The sequence below is a fragment of the Dromiciops gliroides genome, chromosome 4 (assembly GCF_019393635.1).
Source record: "Dromiciops gliroides isolate mDroGli1 chromosome 4, mDroGli1.pri, whole genome shotgun sequence".
Classification (NCBI taxonomy): Eukaryota; Metazoa; Chordata; class Mammalia; order Microbiotheria; family Microbiotheriidae; genus Dromiciops; species Dromiciops gliroides.
In genome coordinates, this window is record NC_057864.1 from 178,392,690 (window position 1) to 178,406,160 (window position 13,471).

The 13,471-nt window shown below is 43.6% G+C and overlaps 1 protein-coding gene across 1 annotated transcript in view; it reads right to left on the bottom strand.

Moving 5' to 3' along the window:
- The window catches only part of ABCC3 (ATP binding cassette subfamily C member 3), an 81,444-nt gene extending 68,490 nt beyond the window's left edge, over nt 1-12,954 (bottom strand). Inside the window, exon 1 of the mRNA XM_043964801.1 lies at nt 12,902-12,954. Coding sequence (XP_043820736.1) covers nt 12,902-12,946 — 45 coding nt within the window. The 5' untranslated portion in view covers nt 12,947-12,954. The remainder of the gene's footprint in view (nt 1-12,901) is intronic.
- Between the last annotated feature and the right edge of the window lie 517 nt (nt 12,955-13,471).

A 13,471-nucleotide genomic window follows, 5' to 3' on the forward strand; every position in this document is an offset into this window, starting at 1 on the left:
GTCGTCCCCCTACTTAATAACCTCCAGGGCATAAGTAATTCATGTTGCCCATATTAGGATGAAGAGTCCATTGAGTTACTTCATCAGTACTTCCATATTGGGTAGAAACCACAGATAGACAGTGAGCTGGGCCCCAAACTGAACAGCTTTTGTGGAAGCACACGGAATTCTCTCTATGCCCTCTTTAGGCTCTGTATTACAAAATACTACTAGGATAGTATTTCAGTCTGAAGTTCTTCCAATCTGAATGGGAAACTCATATTTGTTTTCCTTTAACTATCAATGCCCAAAGAATGTCCCACACTGGAATCTTTACATCATTCTTATAGAACATCTAATTTATAAATAGAATGGAAGGACTTAGCCCTCCCTGAAGAGATTAATATAAGAGAAAGCAGAATGATTAATTCTATTGATAGAAGTATCTCTTGATTTCATCTTTGACCAGTTGTAAAGTGGTTAAGTACAGAGAGTGGTTAAAAAGGGATTGAATAGTTTTAGGAAAATAATCCTCCTGGAGATAGGTATCCAAAATTGACTATTGCTAAGTGACTATTACTCTGTCTTATAAGCCATTTTTTTGTTTGTTTTTGTGAGGCAATGAGGGTTAAGTGACTTGCCCAAGGTCACACAGCTATTAAGTGTCAAGTGTCTGAGTCTGGATTTGAACTCAGGTCCTCCTGAATCCAGGGTCGGTGGTTTATCCACTGTGCCACCTAGCTGCCCCCCCCCCCAACTTTTTTTTAAGACTAGGTCTCACCAAGCAGATTTCAGAAAAACCTGGAAAGACTTACATGAACTAGTGAAAAGTGAAATGAGCAGAACCAAGAGAACATTGTACACAGTAACAACAACATTGTGTGATGATCAACTGTGATAGACTTAGCTCTTCTCAGCAATACAATGATCCAAGACAATGCCAAAGGACTCATGATGGAAAATGCTCTCCACATTCAGAAAAAGAACTATGGAGCCTGAATGCAGATTGAAGCAAACTATTTTCATTTTTTGTTGCTGTTGTTGTTTCTCTTATTTTTTCTTTTGTTCTGCTTCTTTTCTCACAACATGACTAATGTGGAAATATGTTTAACATGATTGTAGTGTGTAACATATATCATATTGTTGGCTTGGGGAGTGGGGAGGGAAGGGAGAATGGGAGAAAAATTTGGAACTCAAAATCTTACAAAAATGAATGTTGAAAACTATCTTTACACATAATTGGAGAAAAATAAAACAAAATACTATTTAAAAAAAAGACTAGGTCTCACTATCTCACCCAGGCTGGAGATATAATGTCCACTCAAAGGCCCAATTCCAGCAATTGACAGAAGCATTGACTGCCTTGTTTCCAACCTGGACCAGTTCACCTCCTTGGATGGCCTAGTGATACTCCCTACTTCAAAGGGTTCACCATATTGGTGCCACACCTAATGTGGTCCTCCTATTGCCTTTAGTCCTACTGAAGCTCAGAACTCTTTTTTTTGAGGGGCAATGAGGGTTAAGTGACTTGCCCAGGGTCACACAGCTAGTAAATGTCAAGTGTCTGAGGCCGGATTTGAAGTCAGGTCCTCCTGAATCCAGGGCCAGTGCTTTATCCACTGTACCATCCAGCTGCCCCCTGAAGCTCAGAACTCTTGGGCTGAGATCAGTCAACCACAGCCTCCCCAGTAGCCAGGATTACAAATGTGTGCTACCACATCTGGTTCTAAAAATGCTATTAACTGAACTTTCCCCTAAGCTCTGTTACTAAGTTTCATCTTATTGTGGAACTTTATCTTTGTGTGAGAATACTGGACTTTGTCCTTCCAAAATGGCTCAGAGGTACTGGTAAAGATTTTCAAAAGCAGGATGAATTTTGCCCTTTTGTTTTTTCTCTCCCTCTAGGCAGAGGTACTTAGAATATTTTGATTAAAAAAATATTGTCTCTGGCACGCCTGTGCCCAAAACAGAGAATACAGAATTATTTCTTTTATGTTAGTAAGAAAGGGGTGTAGGGGGCGGCTAGGTGGCGCAGTGGATAAAGCACCAGCCTTGGATTCAGGAGTACCTGAGTTCAAATCCAGCCTCAGACACTTGACTTACTAGCTGTGTGACCCTGGGCAAGTCACTTAACCCCCATTGCCCAGCAAAAAAAATTAAAAAAATTTAAAAAATTTAAAAAAAAAGAAAGGGGTGTGGATAACACTTAGAGGTTCTCATTACTCCTTGCCTGGACTATTATGATTAGGATGGCCTTGTAACTGGCCTTCCTGCTTCCGGTCACTTTCTACTCTGATGTATCCTCCACAAGGCTGCCAAACTGATATTAATAAAACTCATGTCAGACTGTGTCATTTTCTGCCCTTGGACTAAAATACAAATTCCTCTGATGGGGTTTAAAACCAGGCTGTAAATAAGGCTCCAGCCTATTTGCCCTGGTTGATTATATATCACAGCCCCTCAGGCACTTGGTCTTGTAGCCAATATGGTCTTCCTGCTGTTCCTGTACAGAACACTACACCTCCTCTCTCCATGCCTTTGCCTAGGCTGTACTCCTTGCATGTCATACTCTCCTTCCTTATCTCTGCCTCTTGTAACCCACAAGGCTCAACCCATTGCCTCCTTTAGGAGGACTTTTCTGATTTCCCCCAGTGCTTCCCCAACCCTCAGTACAGTCACTACATGTTAATTTTGTCTATATTTTAGGCAGTGCATGGAGGTCTGGGCCTAGTCATGAAGCCCTGACATCAAGTCCAGCCTCAGACACTTACTGGCTGTGTGACCCTAGGTAAGTCACTTAACCTCTGTCTGCCTCAGTTTACTATTTTGTAAGATGGGGATCATAATAGTACCTACCTCCCAGAGTTGTTGTAAGGATAAAATAAAGCAATATTTTAAAAGTGCCATATAAATGCTATCATCATCATCGACACATTGGATCTCCCCAGTAAAAGGTAAGGTCCTTGAAGGCAGTTAATCTTTCACATTTGTATTTCCAGCACCTAGCACATTATAGAGGTTTCATAAATGATTGCTGACTGACCTGGCAAACTGCAGAGGGCTCTCAAGTTGCTCCCTGACCAACAACAACAAAACCCAACCCTTCAACCACAGAAAAAAGTCTCTTTTTAAACACCAGTATTCTTCCAGTGATGCTGAGTGGTTATGAATCATGCAACAACCAGAATTATGGCTAACTCTAAGAACAAAGAAGAGACACATGGTACATTCATGTGAGTAAGCTGATGCATGTCATGGACGATGACACAAGAAATGGATCCGAGAGTTATCTCTAACTTTGGAAATGTATGGCAAGGAAAGAAATTGAGCTGGTAACAACATGTAACAAGATCCCACATGTGGAGGGGCTCTGAGTCGTGCAATAAAGCTCCAAGTAGAGTAGCCAAGGGCTCTCATATGATGTGAAGGCTGTCTCCATCCATCGCCTGTAGCCAGATCAGGGATAAAAGATGGTTATTGCAAGAGTGGTTGGTGCCCATGAAACCAAGAGGAGTGCCTCGAATACATTGAGTATCCCTTGTAGAGGATTTATAGGAAGATAAGGGCAAGAATTATACAAGATGAGAAGGCCTGGATAGGTCGTGATTAATACTAGCAGAGGAAATTCCCCATGGCTCTTGTGTTGTTTTTGAAGTATTTTGAAGGATTGCTCAGCCAGATGAACTCTGAACTCTTCTGGGTATCTAATGCCCACTAGGCCTTGTCAGTAAGCAAGGGTGGTTTGATCTACTTTGTTATCCCCAGGTGGGGCAGTTCCTAAACCATTCTACTCAGTGGGCTTTACAGGAGGAACAAAATTTCTATCCATCAAGGAATTGGGGGAGGGGTCATTATTCTGCCCTGGCATCCCCACAGCCATTCAAAGGGGAGCAGGCTATAGAAGAGAGCTCCCGGCCTTGCTATCAGGTAGTACTATAAAGCACAGTATAGCTCAGGGGACCCGAGTTCTGCTCCCCATTGTAGGCCCTTGTGAATTCAATCTCCTCTTTGTCCACAACTATAAAATCAGAGGGTAAGATGATGAAGTCTGAGATTTGTGTGATGTTCAAAGGGAAGAGGTTCTCAATAAACAATACTTTTTCTTCATTGATCACTCACCAAAAGTGAGAGCTGTTGACCTATTTCCAAGGGCTGCACTCTTTTCTCCTCCCTTCCCTCTGCCCTAACTTTCCTAAGAAGTTTATTGCTGGTAATCAAGATCAATCTTTTCCTTTCCCTTTGCTTTTATTTTAAAGTATTTTATTATTTTCCAGTTACATATAAGGATGGTTTTCAACATTTGTTTTCACAGGATTTTTAGTTCCAAATTTTTCTCCCACCTTCCCTTCCCTCCCTCCTCCCCAAGACGGAAAGCAGTCTGATATAAGTTGCATATGTACAATCACATTAAACATATTTCTACATTAGTCGTCTTGTGAAAGAGGAATCAGAGCACAAGGGAAAGACCTCAAAAAAGAAGGAAAAAAAACAGTCCAAAAGTACAAACAGTAGGGTTCAATCTGCATTCATAATTCACAGTTCTTTTTTCTGGATGTTGAGAACATTTTCTATCATGAGTTCTTTGAAACTGTTTTGGATCATTGCACCACTAAGATCCAAATCTATCCCCATTGTTCATCACACAATGTTTCTGTTACTGTGTACAATGTTCTCCTGGTTCTGCTCCTCTCAGTCAGTATCAGTTCATGTAAGTCCTTCCAGGTTTCTTGGAAGTCCTCCTGCTCATCATTTCTTATAGCACAATAATATTCCATTACATTCATATACCACAACTTGTTTAGCCATTCCCCTATTGATGGGCATTCCCTCAATTTCCAATTCTTTGCCACCACAAAGAGAGCTGCTATAAATATTTTTGTACATGTGGGTTCTCTTCCCTTTTCTATGGTCTCTTTGTCCTTCCCCTTTCCTAATCCTCATTCCTCCTCTCCTTCCTTGTTCTTATTCTTCTTCCTCCCTTCCTCTTCTATCCCTTTCATTTTCTTCCTCTACATCTTTCCCTTTCCCTTCCTCCTTCCCTTTTTTCTTCCCCTCAGAAGAGGCAGTTAGGTTGCATAGTGGGTGGAGTACTGGACTTGCTGGCTGTGTGACCCTAGGCAAGTCACTTAGTCTTCCCGTTTCACTTTCCCCATTGGTAAAATAGGGATAATAATAGCATCTACCTCCCAGGGTTGTTGTGAGGATCTAATGAGCTAATATCTGGAAAGCACTTTGCAAAGCTTAAAGCTCCATGTAAATACTACCTATTATTATTATGTTTAAATCTGTGTGAGCTAGTGATGAACATCTAACCTTCCTCTCCTCTTTTTCCCATTCTGTCCCTCCTCTTCTTCTTCCTCCTTCACTTCTTTCTCCCATCCTTTCTCCCTCTTCTCTCCCTTTTCTCCCTCCCCCATCTCTTTTCCCCTTCCTCTCTCCCTTTTCTTCTCTCTACCCCATCCCCTTTCCCCCTTCCTCCCTTCTTTTTTCCCTACCCATCATCCCCTCTTTCCCTTCCCCTCTCTCTTCTCTTCTTCCCCCTCCACTCTTTTCCCATTTTGTCTTTAACCACACACCATTTTAGTGCATTAGCTCAAAAGAGCTCTTTTTTTTCCCATCAGGAAGAGCAGGGAAGAGGTTCCTTGCAAGATTTTGTTTCATTCCTTCATTGCATTTGTATTTCTAGTACCTATTCCCTTCTTGGCACAAAGTAAGTGTTTTAAAAATATCTGTAGGGGCAGCTAGGTGATGCAGTGGATAGAGCACTGGCCCTGGGGTCAGGAGGACCTGAGTTCAAATCCGGCCTCAGACACTTGACATTTACTAGCTGTGTGACCCTGGGCAAGTCACTTAACCCCAATTGCCTCACCCAAAAAAAATCAATGTAAAAAAATTTTAAAAATTAAAAATAAAAAAGATCTGTGGATTGCTTAATTGATATTGGTGGTGATTAAAGAAGTGATAGGTAAGAAGAAATTTGATCCATATAGAGAATTTTCTTGGCTCTAGCTATAACCCCATCCTCTCTAGGTACTGGGGAACAAGAAGCAAAGGGTGAGCACCCTACCATTCTCCAGTTATCTAAAATAACTGTAGTCAGAAGCTGGACAATAGCTTCTGATTTGCATATTACTTTGCATTTTATTTGCATGGTACAGTCGTTCCCTGTCCTCATGCAAAAAGTTTTATCTCCCAGGACCTCCTGGTCTTTTCCCTAGGGATGAGGATGCGAATCAATAGATGTTTACGAAGCACCTTCACTGGAAGTAGAAACAACTCCCTATTGTTAGAGGAAATCAGAGATCCTAATATAGAGCTTCAGAGCACCGTAGTACAATGGAAATGAACTCTGGGGATTTGAATGTTGGTTCAAATCCTGACTTTTCTACTGTGTGACCAAGGGCTGGTCACCTAACCTCCCTAGGCCTCTGTTTCTTCATTTGTAAAATGGAGGCCTCAAAGGTCCCTTCCAGCTCCAAAGCCATGATCCTAGGATGCTAATAGAGCTTACCAATATAAGGTGTCCCAAAAGTCTTAGTGCTATCATAACTTAAAACCGCACTAAGACTTTTGGGACACCCCGCATGTATAGATCAACATTCCTGCGATTTTGTCATTGTGGATATTACTTCCACTAACACAGATTTAATGCCTTTTTTGAACTCAGTAGATGGTCTTGCTGATCATTTATGAGGTCCACCCTTGAGCCCTTCCAGCTGGGTAGGAGTTACTTTGTGCTCAAATGCTACAGCCTTCAATAACCCTAAGTCATTCAACAAGATCTTCTGTAGCACTGGAAGAGGAAGATTTTAGTGGCTATCTAGTGTTTGACAGGTGATGAAGTGCTTTCCTTACAATCCTGTATGGGAGGTGGCACAAGTATTATTATATTTATTTTATGGATGAGTAAACTGAAGCTCATCGGAGGTTAAATGACTTGTCCATGGACACACAACTATATACAGTGGGCATTCAATAAATAGAGTTGAAGGTTGTCATCACAAAGCCAAGTTGGTCCTTGGCACCAACTTTTCCAGTTTTGACACCATTACCTTTGGCACACCCATGACCTCAAAGGCAGGTGACCCTCCCTGAAAACACACATCCACATCCAGCAGCCACATAGTTAATCCTTCACTCCTAGAAATTTATTTGTGTTAGACCTCATTCCCAAAGCCAGAAGCTCAACCTTGAGATATGACAATAAACTAAGTCATTAAACTATCCAAGTTAATAAATCCCCAGAGTTTGGCTTACTCAGTTCTGCTCAGATCTTAGCAGATCTAGCCTTGGGCACAGTTGGTCTTCAGCACCCTTAAACTTCTCTGGTCCCTCCTTGGCACTATATCAGGTATATTATATGTTGTCAGTGGCCTGCGTAGGTCTTTCAGACTTTCCCTAGAAGAAGCACTGTTCTATGCTAGGGAGAAGAGGACTTCTTTTCCTACAATAGCCCAACAAAATGAACACATCCTATGTACCTTCAGTACCCTTAGATGGGTCAAAAAATAATGGGTGATGGGGGCGGCTAGGTGGCGCAGTGGATAAAGCACCGGCCCTGGATTCAGGAGTACCTGAGTTCAAATCCGGCCTCAGACCCTTGACACTTACTAGCTGTGTGACCCTGGACAAGTCACTTAACCCCCATTGCCCCGCAAAAAAAAAAAATAAAATAATGGGTGAGGGGGATATAGGTGGCGCAATGGATAGAGCACCGGCCCTGGATTCAGGAGGACCTGAGTTCAAATACAGCTTCAGACACTTGACACTTACTAGCTGTGTGACCCTGGGCAAGTCACTTAACCCTCATTGCCCTGCAAAAAAAAATAATAATGGGTGAATAAGATAGAATATAGGCAGCTGGGTGGGAGGGTGGATAGAGCCCTGCCTCAGATATTTACTAGCTGTGTGACCCTAAGTGAGTCACTTATGGTAGTAAGTTTATTGCTGGTAATAAAGATCAGTCCTTTCCTTCCCCTTTCCTGATCCTCATTCCCCTTCTCCTGTTTTGCCATTCTTCTTCCTCCCCTCCTCTTCCACCTCTCTTTTATTGTCTTCCTTTACATCTTTCCTCTGTCCTTCCCTCTTCCCATTTTTCTTCCCCTCAGAAAAGGCAGCTAGGTGGCATAGTGGATGAAGTACTGGACCTGGAGTCAGGAAGACTTGAGTTCAAATTCAGTCCCAGTTTATGAGGGTGGACTTCATAAAATCCTTTATTACCAGCCTCCGTTTCCATATCTTTAACGTAGGGATAATAATAGTACCTACCTCCCAGGGTTGTTTTGAGAATCAAATGAGATAAAATATATAAAGAACTTTGCAGACTTTAAAGTGCTATGTAAATGATAGCTATTATTTTATTATTTATAAATTATCTTATGTACAGATTTAGGTATGAGTTAAACCAGGTAGACTCTGGGGTACCTTCTAATTCTAAGACTCTGTGAATCTCTTTTATGTCCTATGATACTCCTTCAGGCACAAAAATGCCAGTTAAGATGTAGTCTACAAGAAAAGCCTCTTATAATGAGAATTTCAGACAAAAGAATAGATTGACAGTCGAGATTTTCAAGAGGGTATGTGGTTCTGTCCATGGTCCTGACTCTGGGGAAAGTTTCAGGGGTCTGAGACCCCATAGAGAAATCTCTGTACCAGGCCCCACATGGAATGTGGAAATAATTGAGGAAGTTGACCTCATTGGATCACTTTCTAGAAGAGTCTCATGCTCCAAACTTTCCTCAACCTCCACCCCCATAAACCCATAAATGAGCTGACAAAGCAAATCTGTCTCCACTAGTTTAAAGGCCCTAGGACTCAAGCCCTTGTTCCAAGCATCCTCTAAATCCTGTTCTTTTGAGTCCTACTGTTACAAAACATGGAGGATGAGATCTCTGTATCACTTTTAGACCTGCCACCTCATTTTAAGGTCTATTTAATTCTTGAGGTTGGCAGGAGGAATAACCTACTGGAAGAACTCAAAAACCCCTGAAGTATTCTCTTGTCTTCTTTCTTCCTACCTCAAATCAGAGGGGTAAGTCTCCATCTAGGTTGTGAATCTTCCTGTGGAAAAGTCCGGGCTGGAGGTGTCACAGCAAAAACTAGTAGATCAACTATCAATGATTAAACCACACTTCCACCAACCTCCCAAGTCACCTAGCAAAAATTATATAATGGCCGCCATTCAATTCACAGAGCAAGAGCTGTTATCAAGGAAATCTGCATGTGGGTACACAAAGGGGCATGTGGCACTGGGATTCCAGGTGGGGTAAAAAAATATTTAAACAGTGTAAAGAGAGGGTGACCTCCACTAAAGGTTCACTGCAGCCTGGAGGTGACTTGAATACTCAAAGGAAACTTTGGCTACAGATCCCACCAAACTGAAAAAAGTATAAGATAGGGGTCCTACTGTTAAAAGATCAGCCTAACGAAATTCAAAGAGGCACATCTCCAGGTTTCCTGAAAAGTAATGGATTTTGTTTTGGCCAAAGCAGCTCTCCAAGACTCTATTTCAAAACTTCTTAACCTTTGTGTGTGTGTCATGGATGCCTTTGGCAGCCTATGGACCCCTTCTCAGAATAACATTTTAAGTACTTAAGGTGATGAAGAACTGTTGAAGGACTTGACTATTTTCAACAATACAATGATCCAAGACAATCTCAAAGGACTATTGATGAAACATACTATCTACCTCCAAAGAAAGAACTGATATTGATGGAACAGACTGCAGCGTGCTATTTTTTCACTTTCTTTCATTTTTTTCTTTCAATCAAGTTTTCTTATATAAAATGATAAAAATTATGTTTTACATAATCATACATGTATAACCCATATCTAATTGTTGTCTCAAGGAGGGAGAAGAGGAGGGAGGGAAGGAGGGATAAAAATTGGAACCCCAAACTATAAATAAAAGTGTTTATTACATTTTTTTTGGGCGGGGCAATGGGGGTTAAGTGACTTGCCCAGGGTCACACAGCTAGTGAATGTCAAATGTCTGAGGGCAGATTTGAACTCAGGTCCTCCTGAATCCAGGGCCAGTGTTTTATCCACTGTACCACCTAGCCGCCCTCTATTACATTTTTTAAAAAATGAAAAGTAAAAAAATACTTAAGATTATGAAGGGAACCAATAATATTGGAACGCAGTGGTCAAAGTACATTTAAAAACCCAAGTGAATGGACCCTAGATTAAGAACGCCTGCTTTTTTCTATTGTAGGGGAACTCATCTGTGTCAGCCATGAAATCCTAGGTCCTCAAAGTCTGAAGCATATAGAGGTGAAAAGGATGAGCACAACTATGACAACTGATCCTAGAGCCCAGGGCAAGATAAAATTCCTGTTTCTCTGTAGTCATTCAGCCCTCCATATCCCCTGACATTCATTCCCTTCCTCAAGGACTTAGCTCCCTATGCAGAGGTACTTGTATTTTCTTTTGAGCCACCAGAGTGATCAACAAAAATTTCCACTCACATTTTGTAAGGTTGTGGTTTGTAATAACAATAATAACATTTACCTCATGCTTTAAAGGTGACAATATTATGCAATTTGATTCTCATAACCATCCTGTGAGGTAGATGCTATTACCATCCCCATGCCAAAGTTTGATTTCCTCTTCTTCTTTTTTTTTTTTTAAACGGGGCAATGGGGTTAAGTGACTTGCCCAGGGTCACACAGCTAGCAAGTGCCAAGTGTCTGAGGCCGGATTTGAACTCAGGAACTCCTGAATCCAGGGCCGGTGCTCCATCCACTGCGCCACCTAGCCGCCCCTGATTTCTTCTTCTATAAAATAGAGATAATGACACTTACACTCCCTAACTCATAGGGCCGTTGGGAAGAAAGGGTTAGAAATATGAACTATTGTTATTATGTCATAGTTCCCTAAACGGCTGTTCTTGCCTCTCCCAGCAAAAAGTGAATCTGGTCACATTCTCTTCGTGATCCATGAAGATGAGGGAAAGGGAGACAGGTAATTTAATTAATGTTAATTAGCCTAACATGCCAACCTCAGAACCCTGGTGAGAGACCAGTCCTGAATGGGATCCAGCCAAGATTGGTGAATAGGTGACCAGTCACAGTGTCTCTGATGACCAGAGCTTTACACTTCAAGGCTAGGGTTTAAGAACGAAGAGAGAGTATACTCCCTTATGAAACTTTTGACTAAGGCAAAGGAAGCCATAAGGATCAGAGAAAAGCTGGTGTTGGTTCCACCCTGCCCCCCAAAACACCAGGGTAAACACCTGGCACCTGGCACTCTGCCAGCCCAAACACTGGGCACTCCCTCACCCCTGTCAAGCTCAGTTCTTGGTCTATCAGGAAAACGCCTGGGAGGTTAAATGACTAACCCAGATCAGCTCACTAGGAATACTGTTACTGAAAAGGAAAGCCTAGCACACTCCAAGAGACCTACCTGGGAAAGCAGAGAACAAGGAATTGGAGTAGGGGTGGGACACAAACATCTTTTTTACTTTTTTGAATGGCACTAATGATCACCAAGTGTCTCAGAGAAGCAAGCAGGTGCCTGTTCTCACAAGGAAAGAAAATCTGCTTTAACATCATTAACCACCCTACTCCCTCCCATACACATCTTACATGCAAGTCCGGGATAATGCAGGATTGGGCTGGCTGTGTGTGCTCCTCCTAGCCCTAGGCCTGGAACGCTCTCTCCCCTTATCACTATTTCTTAGGATCCCTAGTGTCCTTCCTAGAAATGTTTGCTGATCATCTCCAATTATTTACTACAGTTTTTTCTCTTCAAGTTATATTTAATTACCTGTGTACATGCTATATCCTCCCAGTAGATTATAAGAACCAGTAGTTACACACACACACACACACACACACACACCCCCTCTTTTTTTTTGGTCTTTGTATCCCCATACCCCCATAGAGAATTGGTCTTGGAGCCAACAAGACCTCGGTTCCAGTCCTGCCTCTGATACACAGTGGCTATGTGACCCTGACCAAGTCATTTTATTTCAAGTTGCTAGGCAACTTTCCAAAACTTTAAAATGCACGGAATCTGAATGTTCCCTCTATTAATGAAATCACAGGCCCAGTTCCTATTCCCATCTCCAGCACTTCAGAGGGGCTTTATGAAAGTGTGTTGAATTAAGCTGGCTTCTCCTTACATCTGGACTCGGTGAGGCTGGGGATAGTCGGGGCCGTTACTAAGTAAGCCAGGGCCACACCTGAAAAGCACCCAGCGAAGCCAGACATCCAAGTGCTATATGGGGGATGAGGTGTGGGAAGCTCTTCTTCCCAAATTCTCAAGTCGCTGAAATTGGAGTTCAATCATCAAGTTCACGCAGGGGCCGGGAGGAGAATTCCCCAAAGGAAACCGCTTATTATTGCTACTTTTCTTCCAGCTTCAGTCTCCTCTTTCATAAGGAACTGGTGAAGTTCTCTGACTGAAGCTCCCAGCTTCCCCTTTTCCACGTGTTTCCTCATTGCCCGCAAAAACTCCCCCCTCAAAAACCCGAAACGACAACAACAAAACAACAGCAAACGTAGGTGCTGAATGGGACGGAGGCGCCCACTGGGAGAATCTGGGGTACAGGTGGTCACCAGCCAACATCCAGCGCGATCCTCCCGGGGCCAAGCACCGGCTCTTTTCAGGGGGACTCACAATGACACAGGGACCCGATCCCTCCTGACCCCGCAGGCTGGGCATTCAGGGTGTTCCCAGCGGACTCTGTGCCACGGAGAGCCCTCACCAACTCCTCTAACTAGACCGTGCACCAATCCTCCTCCCAGGGGATTCCCTCGTTGGACGGCAAGCAAGCAAGAGACAGAGCTAGCCTTTCCTTCCTGGCCTGGGGCTCCTTCCCTTTCTCCGCCCTTCCCTCTGTCCCAGGAAGGACTCCTCTTTCCCTCGGCGCCCCATGACCACCCTGCGGGACAGTGCCCCAGCGCTTCTCGCGCCTTACCCAGAATTTGGAGCCAAGCTCCCCAGAGCCGCACAGTGCGTCCATGGGGCAGAGCGTAGCTGAGTCAAGCCAAGCAGAGCCTGGAGCACCAGCCGAGATAGTGGAGGGTGTGACCTCCGGAGAACCGCCCCAACCTCCCCCCCTTCCTCACTCCTCGCATCCGCAGGAACGCCCCCACTTGTCCCCGGACCCCGCCCGTCCCCCCAGCGAGTTCTCTCCCCCCACTGCCCCCCCCCCATCTGGCCCCTCCTCAGACTTCTTGCGAAAGCTGTCCTTGAGGAGTTTGGCCCGCGACGCTAGGAGGAAAAGGGGGAGTGTGACCCTAGAGCTTGGGGATGGTTGCGTCAAAGGGCTCCCCTGTACCCCACCCTGAGAGTGCCTCTCCCAAGGTGAGGAGTGTCCGGAAGAAGCGAGGGGGCCTCTCAGATAGGGACCCTTCTCCTAAATAAGGAGGCACTTGGGTTTAGAACCTTCCCTTCCCTTCCCTCACAAAAAGTCCACCCAGCTAGCTAACTGGAGACAGATCAGAAACTACCAAAGGGAGAGGATGAAACCCAAGAAACAAAAAGA